Source organism: Eretmochelys imbricata, chromosome 3, assembly GCF_965152235.1.
Source record: "Eretmochelys imbricata isolate rEreImb1 chromosome 3, rEreImb1.hap1, whole genome shotgun sequence".
Classification (NCBI taxonomy): domain Eukaryota; kingdom Metazoa; phylum Chordata; order Testudines; family Cheloniidae; genus Eretmochelys; species Eretmochelys imbricata.
The window spans coordinates 10636087-10660425 of NC_135574.1; the positions used below are offsets into that span (position 1 = coordinate 10636087).

A 24339-nucleotide genomic window follows, 5' to 3' on the forward strand; every position below is an offset into this window, starting at 1 on the left:
GCTTATGCTCAAATAAATTGGTTAGTCTCTAAGGTGCCACAGGTACTCCTTTTCTTTTTGCGAATACAGACTAACACGGCTGCTACTCTGAAACCTGACTTTATGTAGTGTGAAAGGAGATCAAGTCATGTTCAGTTGTCAGTAATAACATGAGTGAAATGCACACAGTCCAGTTCAACCATAGACTTTAGTGGGATGACTGGGTTCTGCTCTGTGTTTTTACAGTGCCTAACACAACAGAGCCCCTAACCCAGCTGGGGTCATTAGGTGCTGGCAGAATACTTGTATTTATTTGTTTAGTTATTTGCAAGGAGCTACACAAGATTGCCAACGTGTAAACGAAACCATGAGCTGAATCCTGAAGTTTACATGTGCACGTCATTTCCATTACAGTCAGATTTGTGGGGAGAACAACACAGGCTTTATGACATTATGATACAGCGTGAGACCAAAACCAAAGAGCCTATATTTGTAGCATTGATTTTGAAAGCTGAACAATGGCAAGTTGGGTGTAAAAATCAATGACGGATTGGGTAAAATGAGTGGTTTAGGATCCTAGTTGGATTTAGGCTCAGGCACTTTTGAAAATGTTACCCAACATGGTCCCAAAGTGCCTAATTCACGACCTTGAAGGGTACCAACCTCAGAGCCTAAAGAGGGAGGATCAGGCCCATCCGAGACGGCCATGAACTTGATCCAAGCCTTGGTTTGATGAGGCTTTAATGAATTCCAGATTTAATGGTGCGTGAAAAGAACCCACTTTTAAGTCTGTTTTCATAGCCCTGTCAAAGCCAAAAGCCATCTCCTCCTTTTGAGCATCTGCTGCTGCTCTCTCCTCCGCAGACTCTGAAATTAGCACAGCCTTGCAACCTGCAGACTAGGAGCTGGGGGAAAGGGTTGTGGATTGGAGGAATCCACATCATTTAAAGTGAGGGAGACATCTACTGGAGTCAGGCCCCAAGATCCATGCAGGGAAAAGGAGAAACAAGGCCTGGAAGGTCTCAGATCTATGTAGCATGCAGGTCTCAGATCTATGTAGCATGCAACAGTTGTTTAAAAGTATGGACAATGGGTCAAATCCTTACCCTCTCTGCAACCTTATGGAGTCAGTTTTCCCTCTCATTTACACTGGCGCAATTCCTTTGGAATCAGTGGAGTCACTCTGGTGTAACTGAAAGGGGAGTATGATTGCACTTGGGCGTTACAGGGATTTGTCCGCTGGAGGGAACATTTATGTTCTTTTCATTGCAAACCAAAGCAGAAGTCTGGGAAGGGGGTTGTCTGAACGGGCAGATATTCAGCACAGCAGCAGCATCTGGAAAGATCAAAGCCCTGAGCAGAAACACAGCTTTGTAGGCAAATGTCTTCTCTGCAGCTGCTGTTTGAGATTTTGAACCAGATCCTAAGCTTTTCAGCAGGGACACTAAGATATTTGCCCTGTAGCATCTCCTGGGTGGTTTCCATGTGACTCATCAGCATTTGTCACAATCTTTTGCCACTGAAAGCACTGTAGTACAGTAACGTTCCCCACACCCCTTCTACAGAGGTGTCTGCTGTGTGTGTTACTGAACTCTAAGTACCCCAGCTTTACATGCAGAAACTGACTTATTAACTTACAGTGCAGACAGTGGAAAAAGGAAATGTATTTGAAATATGTTATTGCCCCGATTCTACAAGGTACATCCTGAAAGGTGTGGTGCATCCTCAACTCTCATTGATTTCCATGGGCTTGGGCCTTATACCTATATATGCATTCATTTATATTGTGTCTGTAATATACAGAATCCAACCCTCATCTTCCAAAATTAGAGCTCCGTCCTGCAACCCTCACTCATGTCCACACTCCTTACAGACAAGCTCCCATCGGCACTGCTTATGTGAAGAAATGATTATGCGCTACAGGGGTACAAAGCAAATTGGAAAATCCCATTGGAGTGAGTGGGCCTGCTTCATTGCTGTGGTATACCAGTTTTATGGTGGCATGACGCCATTGCCCTTAATGGACTTGCACTGTTGTGAAATTGGTACGACGGAGCCATGAACTGAGCGTAATAAAGGACAGAATTGGGCAAAGGGAGAGAAAGATTTAGCCCAGATATATAAATATTCTTTCGTCCCTAAAATCCCAGAACAGTGGTTTTTTACAAACTTTAAATAAGTCAGTAATACATTTGTTGTTATTATTTATTAATATATAGACCAAAATGGTGCATAACATGACACCATAAGGTAGCCTACATTACAAGTTGTAATCAGTTGTTTGTGTAAACCGATAAAGGGTGAAGGGCATTAAATCTAATACTTTAGTTTAAAAGATAAAATTAGCTCGCTCTGGACACAGGTCTTTGTACAGATTACTTTAGTTACAATAATATTGAGAGGCCTTTGAAGAAATGGATCACTGGGACATGAATCTGTTTGTATTTTTATCATTCGTTTCCATCTTTTTGGGAAAAGAAGACAAAATCTTGTGATTGAGCTACTGTTAATTGCAGGCCGTTTATCGAAGGAAATGTCCCAGGCCTGATCCTGTATTCCTAGCGCACTCCCGGTGATGGGGAGGAATCCTGGCTCTGTTGAAATCAATGGAGCCAGGATTTCGCCCGAAGTAAACAGGGACTGTTTGTCCAAGCAGGATCAGATCTTGCACTTGTGAGCTCTTCAGTCATGAAAGATAGTTTCTCTAAGAATACCCTGCTGTTTGCAGGTGCCTCCTCACAGACCTTTGATGCAGCTAATTTGACATTGATCTCCCAACACTTAGGGTACATCTTCACTAGGATAACGGGTATGTTCTTAGCTAACTTGGGGGCCAAGTTGCTGAGCCCTAACCCATGTGGGTGAGCACTTATTATACAAATGCAACTCATGAGCGTAAAGCTACATCTACACTACAGATCCCATGCCTGCATAGTTCCCTAGTGTAGACGCAGCATGCACCTACAGAAGGAGTTTTTGTGCCAGAATAGGAACACCGCCTGCTCAAACACAATTAGCAATGCCACTTGAAGCATTCTTCTGTTTGTATCACTGCATCTACACTGGGGATTTTGCCATCATAGCTATGTCACTAGGGGATGTGAGGTTTTCAGTTTTAAGTGTAGACCAGGCCTAAGTGACAACGGGGAGTAAGGGCTCCATAGTTTGGCCATTGGAATGGATAACATTCTATTCCAGGGTTGGATAAAACATATTAAAGATTGATCGCTGTAAAATTAAGAATCTTTTTTAAGTGGACACCAGTTCACATGAAAATGACAGATTTTTTTAAAAAAATCATCCTCTGTAAGGATAAGAAGAATATAATTATGGTCGTATTCACTGGTCCTGGTCCTGATTAGGACCCCATTGTGCTAGATACTGTAAAAACAGAGATGTTTCACACTGAAGAAATTTAATACATTAAATTAATCGCTCTGAAACCTGTCATTAAATAAATCAATTACTTAAATTGAAGCAATTAAATAAAAATCTTAACAGGCTCCAAATGTAAGCAATCAGATCTGCTAGCACAGAGCCCTGCACCCGTGCAGGGTGCAGCATCTGATTGCAGAAATAGGATTTTAGGGAGAAATAATCCTGCAGACTTCATGCAAGCAGAATTCCCACTGACTCCAAGAAAAGCTTTGCCTGCATACGGCAGGGGAATAATAGCTCATTTCATGGGACGGCACTTAGTTTAATCCCGAAGTCCCCTGCAATCCACACAAATCTGGTGTCCCTTGTCGTTTCATGCTGAGAGTGTGACATGAGAAAAGTAGGATTATTGCTCTGAGGTTAGAGTGTGTTAGTTGCACTGAAGGAAAGAAGCTCACAGCACTGTGTGGGTTCTGCGGGGATAATTTTTTTTTTGCGTCCTTCATTTTGGATCTTTGGACATTTTACGTCCTACATTTGGGCTATGGAAGGTTGAGAAGTGTGTGTGGGCCTGGGCTTGTTCTTTCCTCTCTCACCCTGCTGAAAAACAAAATTAGGGATCTGTATTCCTTGTGCGCACAGTGAAATAGGCTGGAGACTGGGGTGCACTGAGCATACAGCACTGGGCTGCTAGACTAGTCGGTGTCACTCGCTACGCGGGGGTCAGTTTCGCCCTGGTAATCTCTTGTAGGGCGGTGCGTGTGTGACGCTTGCGTGCCTAAAGAACAAAGAAAATGTTTTGAGTGCCGTATATTTTTTTAAAAGGATCACAACGTTCAACTTAAATTGTGGAATTTTAAGACAATACAGAAACATACATCTCAAACTGTGATATTTAAAAAAAAATCACGAAAAATATTTAATCATAGGTTGTGTGTGGGGTTTTTTTTTTATATAGAAAACCTACATTTTGGAACTAAACTCCCTGCCAAAGAGCCATTAAGCATTCAGCATGTTATTTCAGGCATAATGAAACTGACACGGCACTTTCTGTGAGCGAATTTTTATGGAGTGCTAAGGCAGTGTGGCGGCTGGTAGCTGTAAATTTGTCCAGCCTCAAATGACAAATTTAAAAATAATTATTTGTGATCCCATTTAACTAGATGTGTGTTGAAAATGGTTAGATCATGCAAGGTGCAATTGCTCTTAAATACTCTCTGAAATTCCCGATGTTGCCACTAGAAATAGCACTGCGACTTCCATTTGTGCAGCGACACGGTGGAAAATTTTGAAGGCCCAGTGCATTGTAACAAAAGTGAATCGGCATTTACACACAGAGGAACAGCATTTCACGGGCTCCTTGGGTCCACTTAAATCAATGGGAATTTCTTGTAACCCGTGTAAGGAGTATCCGGCCCTTAAAGAAGCCATTCCTGAAACAGGACTGATTTACTGAACTTCTGACAGTTCCTTTGTATCTTAGATTTTGAAACAAGCAGTTCTTTCTGTTATTATTATTCCTTTAAATACAGTTTGGCAGTGTTGGAATTCCTTGTGCATAGAACTCAGACACCAGGGCTTTTAATGGAAGCACACTCCAATAAAGATTTAGGCTGATATTTTCAAAGCGGGGCATCCAGCGCCCGTATCCAGCTTTGACAATTCCAGTCTTCAGAACGTAAGAATTCTTTGTTTTTAAAGTGCTGTTTTAGGCAGCGTCTGAGGGCAGTGAAGACGTATTTTGCAGAAATTTGCACTGAGGTTTTTAAAGATGGTTGACTCTGCAGTGTAGTTCTGTATCCATTCACATAGGCTTGATCTACACACAAAAGTCTAGGCAGAGATCTGCGTTAAAAGAAAATGGAACCAGCTTTGTTTGAGATGAAATGGTTCCCATTAAAATCAAAGAAGGGTTTGTTATGGACTAGAAGAGAAGCAGGATCAGGGCCATATAAGATAGTCGGGGGAGAGGGAACTGGGATGCAGAAGAAAACAATCCATTGCAAAATGAATGGAGACCTAAACTTAGTTGAGTCTCAGCACACAAATCCCAAGACTAAAGGTAATGGAACTTTCGGTAATTTCTAATCAAGTTGATTGGTTGCCACATAGAGGGGTTTGGGGTGTTGGTTTTTTGGTGGGATATAATCAATATGTGATCAGGATGGTCCCTCCCCTTATTGGGACGAAGTGGATCTGATGTTGCTCTTTGTGGGGGTGGGAAAGTAAGTCTGTTAGAAAATCTTTTACAGAAAGGAACAGTTAAGGTTTCCCCTTTACACATAATGGCCAGACACGATCAGAGGTGGGGTCCAATATTCTATCTCCACCAGGGGTCAGTGCCAGATGGTGCAATAGAATAAACTGCCCCCAAGGAATCTTTCCTCCTAACCCCTAGCAATTAGAGGTTGGCGTCACCCCTGAAGCTCTCTAGGGAAGATCACACAACTGCTCGTAAAAAGCAATCGGTTGCTCTTTTACCTCATTCATCTCCCCCTTGCATTTGACCGGCACAAACCTCTTCTCTGATGTGTCTTATTAATTATTATTATTATTATTAGTGGTAGTAGTATTTGTTTTGCGGCAGCCCCTAGGAGCCCTAGTCATGGACCAGGACCCCACGGTGCTAGGTGCTGTACAAACATATACCAAAAGATGGTCCCTGGCCCAAAGAGCTTCCAATCTAAGTATAAGACAAGAGACGACAAATAGATACAGCCAGACTGATGGGGGAGCACAAGGAAGCAATGGGACAATATCATTATCTTATCTCAATCTTAACTCCCAGTGCACAGCTCTTCTTGCAGCTCATGTGTATCTCATGTGCTCATCACCTCTCCATGTATTTTCCAATATCATTTGAAATGGATCTCCCCCTTGACTGCCTCGTCACTTCCCTCCCCTATGCTGCTGCCAACTCTTTGTGAGATTTGATGATGTTTCTGAAAGCCCCAGCTCCTGGAGTCATGTTATTGTGTGAGACTCTCCAAGCTTTCACTGGGAAAAAAAATCAGTAAGTTTCTAGCTCTCCCGGAGGTGGAGGAAAGCTTGAAAACGAGCCCTAAACCCTCAAAACTCAAAAGACAAATTAAAAAGAACCCAACATTTATTATTATTTTTAAATGTCATGATTTTTAGGAGGCTGGGCTTATGATTTTTTGAATGTTCAGGGCTGGCAATTCTGAAAAAAACCCACTCTGAAAGAAGCCCCAAACCTTGAGCCCAGGGGCATGTAAGGTGCTAAATGTGTTCCTACTATGCAAGGAGCCAGTTCTGCCCCCACCTGTTTGGGGGGAGGCTCCCTCTGCACAGGAGGGACCGTGGATGCTCAGTGAGGACATGCATGAGGGGAGCAGGGCCGAATGTGGGTACCGCTCCTCCCTATGCCCTGCAGCAGCTGCTGCAGCCTGGCTGCCTTGATACCCAGGTTGGTTAGTGCGGGGATTTTGCTCCAGCAAACCCATGCACAGAGCAGAGCCCTTCACTGTGGGCCTTGCCCGGGCGCTCAGCATTCGGCTCTTGCGCTCTGTGTTTTAAAAGATATGGGGCAGATCTTCAGACGCTGTCGGTTAGCTCCGTGCCAACGCACGTCAGGTTACTCTCATGGACGGAGTTATTGCACCACGGGAGGCTCAAATGGACAGAGGCCGCTCAAGACAATGGGATGCCCAGTCTGGCAGCCCAGCCCAATGTACGTAGCACCCGAGGTTGCAGCATTGCTCAGGTTTGGCCCAGCTGCCCCTGGCAGAATCTCCCACCCGAGGCAACCGCCTGCTTTGCCTTTGCTCAAGCCAGTGGAGCTAGGAAGATTTACACCTGCTGTGGATCCAGGGAAGCTATAGAGATGAATAGCAATTGAGGATCTGGCCCTAAAGCTTGGTGTGATTCCCTGAATGGTTATGGCCCCACGTGAATGGAAAAGTCAGTCCATTTGCCTGGCATTGAGAGCAGTCCCAATCTCCCACTCCCTCCGCAGTCAGCCCTCCCTGCTGAACTCCTGAGCTGGGATCAGCCTCCATTCTCTGCTCTTTCAGTCATCCCCAGCCATTTACATTTCTGAGCCATCCAGTCAAACTTTGTCACCTCCAGTCAGGCCTAATCAATAGCGAGTGGGGAGCAGGTTAATTATAATCGCAGAATAAACGCCGAAGTCTCAAAGTTCACCGACTTTAGCAGCATTTCAAAACCAGAGAGGACAATGCCAAGAAACTTTCATTGATCCATCCAAGGCAGGTGTGGGAGTGTGAACCTGTCCGCAGTCCGATCTGATTCAAGACTACTCGATTTTGTTCCTTATCTCAAGCTATTTCCTATCTTATAATGTCTGTTATTTTAGATAAAAGTCCAATCAATTGGGTTAGAAAACCTGCAAGTTATATTTTCCTCTGATAAGTTTTGGTACCTGCAGGTCTGTCAGCTGGGTGCTTGTCAAGGTCTGAATTGACCTGTTCAGATATTTAATCAGTTACTGTGAAAATCTCTCTCTCTCTCTCTCTCTCTTCCCCACCCCGCTCCCAATGCAAGGGAGTGACCCAATGTTCAGAACAACAAATACTGCCGGAAAAGAAAATTATTAGAGGTCATCCAGTAAACAGGGAACAGGGGGCAAAAAGCACAAACCGGGCATATTTGGGATGATGAAAAAAATTAGAAAAAACAAAGATATATATATATAGGCTAGAGACTGACCTGAGTTGTCCTGGGCTGTTTTCTGAATTCCTTCCTTTAAAGATATTCACCATTGTAACAGAAACTAGAATCCGGCTCAATAAGTGCATAATGATCCTGCAGGCCTGACATGGGTGCCTCGCTGAGGTCAGTAAGATTTTTCACTTGAGCAAGGATTCGTCAGCTGAGTAAGTGTTGCAGGGTTGGACCCTTAGAGAGATACCGTCAAGGGGTTGAAGCCCCAAGAGTGAGTTTCATAAAACAAACAACAAAGAAAGGTATGCTCCATCCCAATGGTTTTAAGATCTTTGCATAGAAACTTTCCCCTGCAGGGGTTGGAAGCCAAACAGCACTTGAGTCACTTGAGTGAAACTCATGAAAAAATCCCTGGCTAGCTGCATTGTCCAAGCTGAGCAGCAGACAAGAAAGGAAAGAAACGGCACAAACGGTGAAAAGGGAATTCAGTTTCCAGCAATGTAAGGGGTCATTAGTGACAGAAGCCAATCACTTTCTGTGTTTGGACAATACGACCTGTCTCACAACAGCGTCATTTTGGTAATGGAATAATATAGAAAGAATACAACCGTTGTAATTCCCATTATTTATCAGATCTTCCATCCAGAGATTTCAGAGTGCTATTTTACACACGTGAACCCTGATTTTGCAAAGTTTTAAAACACATGCTTATCTTTACGCATTGTGAATAATCCCATTAAACTAAATGGACGAAATCAAGTCAATGGCAAAACTCCTATGGACTTCAGTGGGGCTAAAATTTCACCCCGGGGGGGTACTACCTATTGTGCATAAATCTAAGCACATGCTTAATTATGTCTTTGCAGGATCAGGGCCAACAGTTAAAAAGCCATTAAATATGTGTGGGTCCAACCAGTGGTTTGGGACCAGATCTGGCTTGCTTTACTCACGTGCGTAGTCCCAGTGATGTTCTAATAATGATGGTGAGATACTCCAGCCAGTTGCGTAATAACTGGAGCCTGAGTCTGCTTGCCCTGATGGTGTCCACAGACACTGGGAGAAGCCCTTAGTACTGCCTGAAGACGGGGGTGCGTGTGCTGAGAGAGGGAGTAGGTCATATGATTACTTGGTTTACAGTCCCCAAAGGACTCTGTGTGCGACCCCTGTGCTGAATTCTAGAGGTAAGAGTGGAAGGAGTAATAGTCACAGCAGGGGAGAGCATAACATGCGAGGGGCACAATGGGCCTGGTTCTCACTTACTCTAGGGTCCCTTGATGCCACTCTGTCAGAGTAAAGGAGCCACACAGTGGGTGCAAACAGCCCTCTCTCCCCAACAATCCTCACCGGGCAGAAGGCCTCCCCTGCTCTCAGAGAGCTGGCACAAAGGCTGCCAGCTTGGGTGTGGGCAGACACCCCCACTAGCTGGGCTTGAGCTGGCATGTTAAGAATAGCACTGTGGCTGGCTTGGGCAGCAGCTCGGGCTCTCATGCCAACCTGGCCCCCAAGGTGCGAGCTTGGCTGGCTAGCCTGAGTCCATGCCAGAGCCGCAACGTCCACACTGCTCTTTTCAGTACCCTAGCTCGAGCGCGACTAGTCTAAGTCTGTCCATCCAATCTGGGAAGCTTGCTCTCAGTTGCCGTATAGATGTACCCAGGCAGTTAGAGCAGCCCTGAGGCTGCTCTGACTTACACTGGGACCAAGGCAGGTCCCTGCACAGTCCCAGAATACAGGGAGTGCAGAGGTAATTTTAAAGCCACCTTTCCCTCTTCTTTCCATCCCTGCCCAAGTGCAGGAACTGAGGAACTGAGCCTCAGGCCAGATATATTTAGAAGGGCCCTCAGCCATATAGATAACAGTGTGAATAGGGTCAGTGATAATATGCTAGGAGTTCCCGGCAAGGTCATTCCTGGGGGTTCCCCAGCCCTTCAGCTCTATTGGCCTCACAAGTCCCTTCAATCTTTTCCTCCCCTCCTTTCTGTTTGTACTCACCCATCTCTCTGAGGCCTGAAATGCCTGGAGGGGAGATAGCAGATCCTCCCTCTTCACCCCACCCCAGAGAGCAGAACTATCCAGCTAATCTAATCACAGATTGGCAACAGCCCTTTCCGGGGACACTGCAGAGTATGGCCCGTGAAGGCTGGGAGTCAGTGGGGCAGCCAAGGAAATCATTGGTGGTGCCCCGACTTTCTTTCTTTCTTTCTTTCTTTCTTTCTTTCTTTCTTTCTTTCCCTGACAGTTTCGACACACTTGCAGAGTGGTGTAGGACCTACCTCTTTACCTGGGTACTAATAGCCATGGGGTCTGAGCTCTTCTGTGATCTCTCCCATCTTTCTTTTGCCCCGTCCCCTTGCCCTGTCTGTGTCAGGAGTGGCTCTGTTCACAGCGCTATGTCTTGGTTTGGCGCCATGGACCCCATCTCACCCCGCATGACCACAGGAGCTGGTGCCTGGCTTATAGAATCAGGGCATTTAGGATGATACGGTCACAGACCGTACAGAGGAAAAACACCCAACAAGCCGAAGTTTGGTCTTGTGGTTAAGACACTGTGCAGGGACTCCGGAGGTCTGGATTTCTTTCCTGGACTGTGCTGCAGACTCCCTGTCTGACCTTGGGCAAGTCTCTTAACCTCTCTGTGCCTCAGTTCCTCATCTGTAGAGGTCGTGTGCCCGCTAATGATCCCTCAGGGCCACTGACAGCTGGCAGTGTTTAGAACAGCCGTTAGGCGGCTCTGGATTGCTCTGGGGATGAGGCTGGCACTGAACTGGTCCAGTGATCAAGGGGCTGTAAATGCCTCCATTGTGCATCCCTCCACAAAGCTGCACCCAGCACATCTGCTGACTGTGTAACTTGATACACAGGATGACTCGAGCAATAGTTTGACTGTGGGAAGGTGTGGAGGTCTCTTTGGCTAGGAGACAAATGTACAAAGGGTTGGCAACCTGTAGGAAGATGAAAGCTGTTTTTGCCCTCCGATCCCAACAGGGGGTGCGGTCGCCTGGTTGAGGGAGCGGGAGGAGCTAGCTAATCCCATTCTCCCTTTCTATTTCAAATGGAATGTGGATGCTCTTTTGTGCTGACTTACTCGTTACAATTTCCCGTTCCTGGGTGCCTTTTTCAGGGTGAAATCCCGCTCCCCTTCCCCCCCACCCACCAGGCAGAGGACTAGCACGGGGCCTACGCACCACTGAAATCCCACCTAAGCCTTCTAAACAGGACATAACCATGAGCAGTGAGTAGGCCTTGAACTGGCTGTTAGCATCGGGGTGGATTTAATCCATAGCATCTTAATTCTTTTGTAAAGGAATAATGCATAGCACCCCTCACTCAGTGATCCCAGCTTCAAATGATTTGTCCAGGCTTGTTCCTGGGTCGAGGAACACAGCACCAGAGAGGATTAGAAATCCCACATTTCCTGGCCATCACTCTCTGTACCTCTCACTGCAGATTGGGGTCTTAGGCATTGTTTTGCTGTTTCACCCCGACTTTAAATCTCTGGACCAAATGACACTTAAGCCAAGCGGAACCTCCGACAGCCCGTTTCCATTTATAACATGGACATAATTCAGGGAGGAAAATGGTGCCAATGTTGTTTCCTGTCGGATGGAAGAAAACCATTTCTAGGAACATTGCTGTGAAGCTCACCCCTGCACTCTGATGTCATGGCTCTGACCCCATTTCCTGCGCAGGTTCTGGCAAAGCAGCAATCAGCTTAATCCAGGATTTGTTTGAAAAGCGTGTAAACCGGCAAAAAACATCGTATTGGCTGCAAGGATCCTACATGTGTAACAGATTAAGGATCATCTATATAAATAATAAAGATGAAGCTAAATCTATGAGCAGGTTCAGAAACGTCTAGAAAAGTGTTGTAGGTTACATCTCCACTACCACTTATGTCGGTATAACTTATGTCGCTCAGGGGTGTGAATTAGCCAGCCCCCGAGTGATGTAAATTACACTAACCTAAGTGCCGGTGTGGACAGCGCTCTCCCGCCGACATAGCTTCTGCTGCTCATTGGGGGAGGATTAATTAAGTCAACAGGAGAGCTCTCTCCTGTCGGCTTAGAGTGGCTACACTAAAGAGCTTATAGCGGCATACCTGCATCGGTGCAGCTGCGCTGCTGTAAGATCGCTAGTGTAGACATTGCCTTAAGGGTAGGGTGTTCCCCAGGACATATAACTGGGGTTGTAAACTTGGAGAAGGATTGATACAGCAGTTACTTGTATACTTAGGACCGTATCTTTCACTGATGTAAATTAGCATCGCGCCATTGTCGGCGGTGTATTTATTTCAGAATCTGGCCCTTAGCTGCTTTCCATTTCCTGTCCAGGTAGAGCAAGAAACCTTCATCTGACCATAATTAGCCCTGGAGCCAAGCCGTGAAGTTCAGGTCCAGATCCAAACACAGCCAAAGCTCATAAGGGTTTGGATCTGGTGACCCAGTGCAGGAACTAGGGACTATTCCAAAGTACTGACCTCTTAGGTTTGTAACCATGGTTGATTCCACGACAATGTTGCCAGCATTTACCCAGGACTGCAACTTATGCATGTGAGTAGTCTCACTGAGGGGGGCAGTGGGGCTACTCGCCCATGTCAAATTGCTCATCTGCGTTTGGCCGGGTCTGCACTAGAAAATAGAACCAGCACGGCTGTGTTGGCTAGGAATGTGAACAAATTAACCCCTCGCAAAAAGTGCCAGAGCAGACGCAGTCATACCAGCCAAAATAGTCCCTTTGCTGATATAGTTTATTCCATTTGGGGAACTGGTTTGAGCCAGACTGGCCACAGCACTCTTTTGCTGGTATAAACTGCGTCTCCACTCGGCAGATTTGCCAATATAGCCCTACCGGTTTATCATTCCTGGCAAGCGTAGGCAAGGCCTAAGTGTTAGCAGGAGCGACACCCAAAGTGGTAACACATGGTCCCTTCCTCCCCCACGCCTTCCCCAAGAGACCCTCCCAAAGAGCACTGCATTCAGAGGAAAGCACCCACGCGCCTTTGCCCCTGACATCGGCAGCTGTGCAGTTTTGCCCAGAATGCCCTGCTGGGAGCACAGCAGGTGTAGACGGGCCTGGTGGGGGAAATGCTGCGGGGCAGCCATGCCACCGCACGCGTGAGCAAGGCGAACTGGTTGGACCACTATCACCAATATGGGACGTGGGAGAGCCATGCTCACGTCCCTGCTCTGCAGGCAGCAGAGCGAGCTGCGATGAAGAGCTCTGCTCCAAATCCGGGCAGGCAGGGACGTCCGGCTGGGTCGCCTTCAGGCTGGTGCCCTCACCGCTGAGCTAACACGCAATTGCTGAAAGGGAGGGTTAAACCTTGAAAGTTGCTGCAAAATGGACTTGTCGTCCTCCAGCCTGCGCTAGCTGTAACCACTCTGGATACGGTGTTTTAAAAGAGCTCGAGTGGTTGGGGCATTCCACCCACTAATTGTCTCTTCACACTTCTCTGTCTACATGGATCCATCTCCACAGCATCTGAGCACATGGGCGGTGCCTCGGACAGGCTGGGGGAGGCTGTGTCTCCCCAAACAGCCCGGCGTGGCCCCACCCATGCTCCTCCCCGAAGTCCCCTCCTGCTTGCCCTTCGCCCCAGCCCAGGTAGGCTGCTCTTTAGGGAGGCGTGCTGCGGCTGGGGCTAGGGTGGCCGGGACTTGGGGTGGCTGGGGCTACCCGTTGCTGGGGGATGGGGGTAGAGGCTGCCGGCCCTGCTCTTGGGGAGACTGGGGGCACTGAGGCTGGGGGAGGGGGGCAATACGTCGCCCTCCCACCCAGTGCTCCAGGGCGGGGGAGGGGGCGCGTCCTCGGGGGGCAGGGCTGGCTGGGGCCTAGCCTCCCGCAACCAGTGGTTCACCCACCGCCCACGTCTGAGCCCCTCACAGACATTAGTTTTCACAACACTGCTGCAAGACCAGAGGAATGCTAGTATCCCCATATTACAGGAGCGGGGGGAAACTGAGTCACAGAGAGATTTAAATGACTTAACCCGTTAGCAGAAAGGCTCTGGTAGAACCAGACATTGAACTAATGTCTCCTGAATCCCAAACAATCCTGCCCTCTTTAGCACACCACCTTGCAAGTAGATTTCAATGATCTAATCCCCATCCCTTGATTGAGTGCTTCATCCTCCATTTTCTGTTGCACTGTGGCAATGTCCAGTATTGAAAAGAAGTGTGTGTGTGTGTGTGTGTACCATTGCCCTGTGTGTGTGTGTGTGTGTGTGTGTACCATTGCCCTCTTCTGGATGTAATCAGTACTGCTCACGGGTGTGTTTGCAGATAAAGGTCAGGTTGCAAAGATCTGTGCTTTGTGGAGCTGGGGATCCAAGTTTTAGGCCGTGAAGTTCAGCATAAGAACTGTGAAGCTTTAGGTAGCCACAGATTTGCTGTAGCATTTTGAAACTTGTGATACTGAGTGAAACGGTGATTTTAAAAAAGCCTCTTATAAAGTGATTTAATGTTAGAACCAGATCATAGTCTGAATATTTTATAAGCAAATATGTAGGTTCTTTGTCTCCTTATCAGACCGAATAAATCACATGCCAGAGTCTGGGTCAGACATATTTCCAATGCAAATGAGTGAAATGACAAAAAAACACAACATATTTTCAGGACAGCGGTTCAAACATTTTTTTAAAAATCATTTGTAACAAGGCCTTACACATGCGATTAAATCCCCAGATATTGACAGGGATTCTAATTGACAAGGAACACCACTCTGCAACTGGATCTGCTAGCTCAGATCCCATGCAGGCCGACTGCAGAACGAGGACAATGTTCATGTTTGCTAACAATTTTTCAAAACAAAACAAATGGGGCAATAAATCCATGTGATATATTTATAACTATTCCCCTGCTATTCCGAGAACAGCACACAGGCCCGGGGATCACGTATGTTCCATTTATGCTCACAAAAGCATGATGCCCGGGTGTGAATTGTCAAAGTGCCATCGACTACACAAAGTAAATACATGGAAACCATGGAGAAAAATGTTACTTTCTTGAGTCGCTTTCAGTTCTAATCGCTTTAGGGGCACTTTTTCAGATGGAAATGGGATTTTCAAATTGACAGCGGCCCTTTAAAAATAAATCCTCGGGACATTTCTATTGGTCATAAGTCTTGCTGAATCGTATTTTGTGGGTTGCCTGTGGCCCTTTAAATGTTAAAGAAAATAAAATCTAAACAGAAAAGAGTGGAGGAAGGAGGGTGGGAATGGAGTCTGATCAGCCGTGTTCTACTGCCCTCATTCCTACTTAAAACAAAAATAATCCTACCACCATGTTCTACTTCCCAGCTCAGAGCTGTGCTGCGGCATTGCTAGAGCAAGTCTGCTTGTAACATTACAGAAATCCCCCTGCTTTCCTATCGGTGAATTCTCCAGCATTACAAGAGCTCCCGGCTTTCCCACCTATCCTCTGGTGTGCTCCGCAGCTCAGCTCTGTAGCATTAGAGGGATGACCAATGCTTCCAACTTCTTGTGATTTTTATCATGTGACCCATGCTATTTGGTGTTTTTTCTTTAAGCCCCAGCTCCTGGAGTCATGTGATTACGTGAGACTCTCAGCTCTTATGTCAAGAAACAAAGTGAGTCTTGAGCCCTTGTGGTTGCAGTGAAAAGCTTGAAAACATGAACCCAAAGGTTCAGACGCAAGAAGGCAAATATAAAGAACTCCAAATGTATTAGTTTTTTAAAAAAATAATCATGATTTTTAAGCTAATCATGATTTGTGGGGCATGGCTCATAATTTTTGAATGCGATCCTGGAGTTTGCCTGCTTTCCCAGCTGTCCCTGTGCTCTGCTCCCCAGCTCAGATCTCCTCCGCTATGTGGCGGGAGTCCCCTGCCTTTCTTAATTCCCATGCGGAGTATTCTGGGTCTGCTTTTAAAGCCAATGTGCACTTGTGCAAAGTGAGACTCCTCTAAGAGTCCATCTGGGATGCGTATACACGAGTGTGCCGCTCTCACCTCTTATCATAACAAATTGGTTTAGGAAAGGCAGTTTCTCGGGGGAAGAACTGCTCTCACGCTCTGTTTAAAGCCGGTAAGTGCCCGGCTGGGCGTGACGGATGGTGTCTCCTTTGTGGAGGTGCTTCAGTGAACTGACAAGACACTTTTTTAGGGGGAAATGTTGATATTAAATTTCCCTCCATCTGTAAACAAAACTCCAGGGCTGTATTAATGGAAACCCATTTCCACTGGGCAAATCAAAGGGGGTGAAGATAACAGGCAGAAGGGGAGGGTAAGAGCTGTCAGAGTTGAATAAACTGCCTCAAGTATGTCCCATCCAAAATAATACAGTGAGGCTCTTTGTCCCCCTCTAGTGGCTGGCCCATGTATAGTAGCTTATAAATCTCCTACTGCGTTTGAGCTAATGGACCTTTTCTCTCTCTCTTAGGTACTTGTATTACTACACTATCTGAGCACCTCACCATCTTTAACACAGTTATAGATGTGTTGTTATCTCCATTGTACTGATGGGGAAACTGATGAGTTACACAAAGACTAAGTCACTTGCCCAAGGTCACACAGGAAGTGTGTGGTGGAACACAGCATTGAATCCCAGGTCCTGGGCTAGTCTCACTAGCCACCCCTGGCTCTGGTTCTTTAGCTCACGCTTTTAGATCCAGAGATCTCCTGTTCAATACCCAAAGACAACCCCTTCAAGGCCCAAAATGAAGGTTTTTTTAAACTTAAAAGAAACAAAAGGATTGGTTTGGGAATGATTGTAACATTGGACAGAAATATGTAGCTTCCTGGATTATTATTTGTCTCTATTTCAAAGAAGTCCTTCCTTTAAATGGTAATAGTCCGCCACAATAAAATATACACCTGTGCAGTCACCCACCACCACTCAGGACCTCCCAGGGACCACTGACACCCCTGTCACTAGATGTGCATGGGACCTCCTGCCCAACCACTGCACTGAGTCCATTTTGCCTGGTGAGTAGCACCTTACTCTGTGAGCAGTGCTCTTGATATCGGTGGAACCACGTGCTGGTAAGGTACCGCTCTCTGAGACCATGGACCCTAAGTGAGCTGTATCTTAGCAATGACTTTTCCTTCTAAATCCACCCCCTCCCCCCCCAAAAAAAAATTGAAAAAATGATGTTAGATCAGTGGTTTTCAGTCTGTGGTCCATGGACCCCTGGGGGTCTGCAGACTATGACTAAGATTTCCAAAAGAGTCTGCACCTCCATTTGAAATTTTTTAGGGGTCCGCAAACGAAAAAATGTTGAAAACCACGGAGATAGATTGTGGAAGCATGCATAGGCTCCAGCCGAGACTGGGGGCCCATTGCGTCACCCAGGTTAGCGAAAGGCATTTCCCAGCCTGAGAACCGTGTAGTCTGGCTAAACAACAGCCAAGAGGGGAAGGACTCATCCAAGGTCATGCAGCAGCTCATTGTTCAAGCCAGGACCAGCCCCCAGGTCACCTGGTTCTTAGACCAGCTCCTTAACCACTAGACCATGCTGTTTCATGTTAAAATCTGCCCCGGCCCCGAGCAGTTTACACTCTCAAGACCGAGTGCTGAGGTACTGGGAGCCTCAGCACAGGGGCTGCGGGGTGCCCTCGACTCCTTGAGACCTTGATGGGAATTCAAAGTCCTCAGCACCAGTCAGGTTCAGGTCCAAGTCAGACCTAACACAATGGCCAAAGAGCAGGGGAAGGGGTACAGGTGTAATGGATGATGATGATGATGCAGTGGAGCTGCTGAGTCAGGGAGGCGGGTGGTGGAAGCAGTAAGTTCTGCGGGGAGAGGGAGGCCATTCCAGTCAGAGGCTTCTGCGTTTGTTTCCCACATAAATGGTGGCCCGAACCCTTTCCTGGCAAACGTAATTCCCTCCCAAGCTGCCACTTGCTGTGCCTGGCTCTGGGCAGGGCGTAAATCTCCACAGAGGGACCTGGTGTGAAGGGTAATAAAGAGGTCACATTATGGACCCATAAATCTTCGCCGTCCAGCGGCTCCGTGAAAGGGAAATTGTTGCCCTGAGTGTGACTGGAGGAGCCCTTCCCTCCGCTCCCATTGTTCTGGCTCCCTGCGGGAGCTGTTCAGGCAATTTGCTGCCTGAATAAATGTTTCCTTTCCAGGCTGCTAGTACAAGGCTGGGGGGAAGAATAAGTGTCAAAAGGGCTCATAATGACTGGATTTAAAGCCATGGAAGCACTTACTCAGGCGCCTTCCACAGGGAGCCTCCAGAGGCTGACGCTACTTAATCTTCGTTATTAATGAAAAGGGAAAACTGAACGAGCAGAACACTGGAAAAACCAAACCAGACCAAATCCGTGTGGCGCTGCGACCGTGGTGTCCTGGAGAACCTGGCCGTCCAGTCAGCGAGCACAGGCTTTTAGCATGGTGAATAGGCTTTTCTCTGGCACGCAGTAGTGTCTGAGCAGATCTCTCCAACGCCAATGGCTACCTCCTCACAAGCAGCCCCGCTAGGAGCGGAGGTATTATCCCCTTTGGGGAGGGGGCGGGCATTGAGGCAGAAAGAGATGAAGGCCCAACTCTTCCCAGAGGGCTTCATATAGCTCATCAGGCCAGAACGGAGCATTATGATCATCGAATCTGACCTGCTGCAGAGCACAGAACAAAGGACTCCATCCAGCCTTTCCTCCAATGTTCCTGAGCAGAGCAAGAGGAGCACTGGGAGGACCTGAGAGCAGAGATGAGGCCGAGGGCGCTGTCACAGTACGTAGGGCCTGGAGGGGAAGGAGACAAAGCTTTGTTCAATGTGATAAGAACCGGGAAGCCAGTGAAGAGCTCCCATGGAGGGAAGGGGTAAGAAGGCTGGAGTCGTGAAGAAATTTGCTGCTCGTTCTTTTGTAGATTCACGGATTGTTATGGGCAGAAGGGTCCATTATGTTATCCAGCCTGTCCCCAGTACAACACAAGCCAGAGAACTCCCCACAGTCATTCCTGCATCAAGCTCAGCTGGATGTGGTTGAACTAGGCCTTGTTTATAAAGACATCCATTCTCTTGCCTTCTAATTCACCACTATAGAGACGATAAAGGGACAGTGCCAAAGACTAAACTACACATATCAGAGCTCAAGACTCCTGTTCTATTCAGTTTATATTGTGGGAAGAAGTCCTCCTAGGGAGCATTCCTGTTAAAAGGATTTCAGCAACATAAAGTATGCCCTGGAGAAGAAGGAGGAACATTCCTGATGAGGAACATTAGCAGTCTCTCCTCAGACAGGTCTGTAGTGCTGTATGAGATTGTGATGAGATTACACCTTGCAAACATCATCTTCAACTCCTGGCTCCGCATTTCCTCCATCATGGGCAGTGTGATCTTGTCACACTCACCTTGGAGATCAGCATGCTGGGGATATTATTGCTGATAGAGACATCTGCATGCCCCCAAAGCAGCTGGGTAATATTAATGGTCTGATTTTCAAAAGTAATGAACATCTGCAACTGCCATTAAAGTCACTAGGAGCTATGGATGATCAACATTCTGAGACACCGAAATGATGGATTTAGAGCTGAATGGGAAATGGTTTGGGATTTTTTCTCCCCGAGGAAGATTTAGATGAAAACAAAACATGTTTGTCAAAATTTTCAGTGGAAAATTTCAATTTTTCATCAAACTGAAAATCTCCAAAGTGAACCTATTCAGCCAAAAATTGATGGAAACTGAAAATGTTTTGGTTTTCTGATGAGAAATTGAATTCTTTTGTGGCGAGCAGACAGGAGGGAATGAAAAACTCCAGTGGGGGGAAAAGAAAGGTGGAAAAACAGCTAGGCATGGGTTGAATGAGAAATGAATACAGAGAAGATGGGGACTAGGAAGGGAGAGAATCTAGTGAAAAGAAGTTTCCCAAGTTGTGCCTGACAACAGACCTCAGGCCGATAGTAATCAGGGACACTTGACTGTAGAGCTGGGTGGAAAATGTTGTTTTTTCCTCCAGAAAATTCTGACAAAAATTATTAAAAAAATATTTGTTGTCAAAGATTTTAGCAGAAAATGTTGACTTTTTCTCAGAAAACCAAAACCCTGAAAATTTGGTTTTCAGCCAGTTCCTCCTTCTTCTCCCCCCCCCCCCCCCGAGTTTTGGCTGAAAACAAACAAAAAAAGTCCTCAGACAAAATCTTTTTGACTTTTGGCCAAAAACTTTCAATTTTTTGATTAAAAAATAATTAATAATTTCTAGGACAGCAGACACTTCCCACGCACATTTTCATTATGTTGAAAACATAAGTTTTCCACTGGAAAAAGTTTTGAGTTTCAATTTTAGTCCAGCCTGATTTTACCAATTGTTTTTTTGGAGTGTGTTGAAAATGTATTACTGAAACTTGTTTTCAAAGCAAATTGGCCTTTTGACAAAATAAAACTTTGGGTGCAAATATTTTAATGTTTTTTTGAAAATTTTGGGGCTTTCATTGAAACCCCCCCAAAAATCAGAGGACATTTTTTATAAGTTCATTGAAATTTTTGATTTTGTTCAGATTTTTCACAGGAAGGACTCGTTTCCTAACCAGCTGCGCTAGTGCCTTTCCTTTTCAAACGACACTTTTTGATCTGTGGTTTGGTTGAGACTCAAATAATTGTAAGGAGACAAGGAAGGCGTTATAATCACAATATTGCCAGCATGGGCAGGAATGGTGTCCCTAGCCTCTGTTTGCCAGAAGCTGGGAATGGGTGACAGGGGATGGGTCACTTGATGATGACCCTGTTCTGTTCATTCCCTCTGGGGCACCTGGCACTGGCCACTGTCGGCAGACAGGATACTGGGCTAGATGGACCTTTGGTCTGACCCAGGATGGCCATTCTTATGTTCTGATGGCTACCCTGTGCATTCCAGAATCATGAGTCAGGCCTAGAAAATGATGAGATTGGCATAAAAATCAGGATGGTTTTTAAAAAATAAAAGATGCCTCTTTTTCTCTGTCTTCTGGTTTCTGGGCCTTTACGTGCATTCGCTTCACAGTTTCAAGCTTTTCTGCACAAGCCTGTGGGTTAGAACCTTTCTGTTTTTTTTTCCGAAGGACTGATGAGATTCTTAGCTAATAACATGTCTCCAGGAGTTGGGGATTGAAATAAAACACCAAATTTCACAAGACTCAACATGAAATTGCAAAATCCGTAAGGCTCTCAAGCGTCCACGGCCTACTGAAATCCCCGGAACGACGTCTGTTGATCTTCATGTGCTTTGGATCAGGTCTTTACGGCAAAATCTCATTTGCCCCTGACTTCAGTGTAGATGCTGCAACCGGGATCTGCAGTGAAAGGAGTCGGGACACCAACGAATCCGCTGTGGGCGTGGAGTGGAAAACAGGTTCCCCTGATCAAAACTGTTTGTCTCAATGGGCTTGTCTCTGAGCTGTCTGTGGAGAGATCTGTTAGGGTCCCAGAGATCACGCCGCTATAACAAAGCCCGGGTTGCATGGCAAGGTTCCTAGGATCTGCGGTACAGTGTTGAACAGGCCACTTCTTCAGCAGCTTCTGTTTGGCATGGCCTAAGCCTAAACAGCTTCCAAAAATGTGCTTTTATCAACACTGGCCTGGCCGTTATGTATATTCTGTCCCCATACTGTGGTACACACCATGTAACGTGTTTCGGCCTGAGAAACCCAGGAAGGCTGACACCTCCAAGGGTGGCTGAGATGTGTGTTGCAAACCCAGGACACACTGAGCTGCACTGTTCCCCCCCACCATCTCCTTTGTAATGCTGCATCTGCATTCTACGGTAGTTTCTGTGTTTAGACTGAGAGCCAAGCAATCTTGTTCCTTCGGTTATAATCGGGGAAGTGAGTCTGCAGGAATGATTTTGTAACAACTCCCCCACCCCTCGTGTCGTCAGCTGGGGCTGCACCAAAGCAGTGTGAAAGAGGATAGTCCGCTCGCTAAAGGAGTAACTCCGCAAACTGACAGCGGTCGTAGGCTGTTATCCTCTGTCTGGGTTAACATCAGGGATGCGTTGCAGTCTCAGAGGTTTAGATATTTATGGCCCACAGATGCTCACATCAGGTGTTCTCATTTTACCAAGCCAAAGGGAATTGCGCTGAGTTTGTCCATGATTTCAATGGAATTGCACCTCTTTATGCTGAGGATGGGTTTGCACTGTTGCTTGTTATCTGCACATGTACCTCTCTAGTTCCCCTCTATGCCTGACCCAAGGACAGGGTGACCAGACGTCCCAATATTACCAGGACTGTCCTGATTAGGGGCTTTGTCTTATATGCAACTATGTCCCTCCATTCCCCCCAAAAAGTGCCCTGATTTTTCACACTTGCTATTTGTGACTCTATCCAAGGATGAGTTTCAGAGTAGACCTGGGTCTGTTAGACCCACTAGCTGCAAAGCCCATCTTTTGAGCTCAAGCTGAATTTAACTCTGGAGAGCGCCGGTCAAATAGCAGCACATGGCCACTGGTGTAACCGCTGTAATCGTGGTCCACTGTAGAGACTGAACTGGGGGGACTTCATTCTGGAGCTGAAAGCTTTGGTCTCTCGAGCTCGCACTAAAGAGCTCTGACAGATGCTGCTCCTCTGTGGATCAGGCCCAGAGCGGAAGGTGCAACACACGTAGCCCAGCACTGCAAGCTCATCCTGCGATCTGAAAATCAGGGTGTGATCCATCTCTTTCTCCATTATTAGAGCGATGATGTTTTGCATGAAGCATGTAACTGCCAAGGCAGAATAGAGTCCAGCTTACTCTCCCGTAGCTGTCTTAGGGCTGCAGTGCTTGAGGAAGAGTCTCTTTAGCATCTCCAAATTCCCAGGAACGTATTTTGTAAGCAGACGTCATGGGCCAGATTTGTCCATGTGGGTACTTCTGTGAAACTGGCTAAAAAGCGCCCTGTGCAGTACGCTGGCAGAATGCATGGGATCACGTCGCCCTCTAGTGGCTCACCCCAGTCACGCTAGCAGCCTGCTCTTTTCTTGTCCCTGGAGAAGGTCTCCTTTACTCCAAGTGGTAGAGGCCTATTTTTCTATGCTGAGAGTCACAGGATCGATTCCTGATGATGAGTGTGGTGTCAACAAACAGATAGTGTGTTACCTGGGCATCCGTTGTGCATGTGGATCTAGTGCTTGCATGCAGAGCTAGATGTTTGCTTGTGCAAGTGTCTTTCTGATTTACAAGTGACAGTGAGGACTTTGCACCCTCCATAGGTGCATGTTGTTTTCATGGGTAGCTTTGACGAGCCCAGTCCAGCATCCATGGGATTCTTTACATTGACTTCAGTGGGCTTCAGATCTGGGCCTGCATGAACAGCGTGGTTTTGATGAAAAGAGAGGGCCCCAGTTTGCACCTCAAAAGGCAGTTTTACAGCCCTCACCACTGTACTACTGTGGTTTTCAACCTGTGGTCTGTGGGCCCCTGGGGGTCCACAGACTGTGTCTTAAGATTTCCACACCTCCATTTGAAATGTTTTAGGGGTCTGCAAACGAAAAAGGTTGAGAACCACTGGGCTAATCTCTGAGAGGCTCATAATCATTAAAGGGTTTTATCCTCACAACACCGTGTGAGGTGGGGAAGTATTATCCTCATTTGATAGAAGAGGCACAGAGTAGATTAAGTAACTTGTCCAAGGTGCTAGAGAATACGTGTAGCAGAGGCAGGATTCCTGAATCCCAAGCCAGGGGCCTTGCCACTTGGCCAGCCTGCCTTTAATAAGACCTGCCTTTCCTAAGGAAAGTCATAACACAACCTCTCCCTCCCCCCCCCCCCGCCCCTGTTTTTCTGCTCTCTGCAGATAGCCAGGTACTGCTTGAGTATTTAGGACCAAGAGTGGAGAGTTTTAAAAATGTTTTATTTACCTCAACCTGTCCACCCTCTTTTCTTGTCTTGTTTACTGTCATGCCTGCAGAGTTCTTTGACGACTACTCTGAGGGGCGAGAATGCGTCAACTGCGGAGCCATGTCCACCCCACTCTGGAGGAGAGACGGCACGGGACACTACCTGTGCAACGCATGTGGGCTCTACCACAAGATGAACGGCATCAACCGACCGCTGATCAAACCCCAGAGGCGGCTGGTAAGGAAAGGCGTGTGCCGTTCGCCTGCAGCCTGCACACAACTACACACTAGACTCCAGAACAGGAAACACTCACTCAATCCAAGCTGCCCAGAGGCACCTGGGCACTCTGCAATGACGAGGCTTAGAATCCTAGGCAAAAGTTGGGAGATCATCTGGTGTCTCCCAGCAGCCTCCTGGGCCTCTCTCTGTGCCTCCAAAATAGCATCCTGGCTTCAGCTGAGTTGTCTGTGCCTGCAAAACTCTGTGATCTGTTGTACTGGCTGCAGCGGCTCCTCAATGGAGGTCCCATGGCAAATGGTGCAAAGGACTGTGGGACACATGGGAGACCCGAAGTGCCTGCCTGCTGCTC

At 46.8% G+C, this 24339-nt stretch overlaps 1 protein-coding gene across 3 annotated transcripts in view; it reads left to right on the forward strand.

The window, feature by feature from the left end:
* Positions 1-24339, forward strand: part of GATA4 (GATA binding protein 4) — a 38413-nt gene that overhangs the window by 3443 nt on the left and 10631 nt on the right. For 2 of the 3 annotated variants that reach the window (XM_077811506.1, XM_077811508.1), the window contains one exon: positions 23821-23987. In XM_077811506.1, the coding sequence (XP_077667632.1) occupies positions 23821-23987 (167 nt within the window). Of the gene's footprint in view, positions 1-4056; positions 4060-23820; positions 23988-24339 lie in introns of all 3 variants that reach the window. The other variant, XM_077811507.1, reaches the window with a different exon arrangement.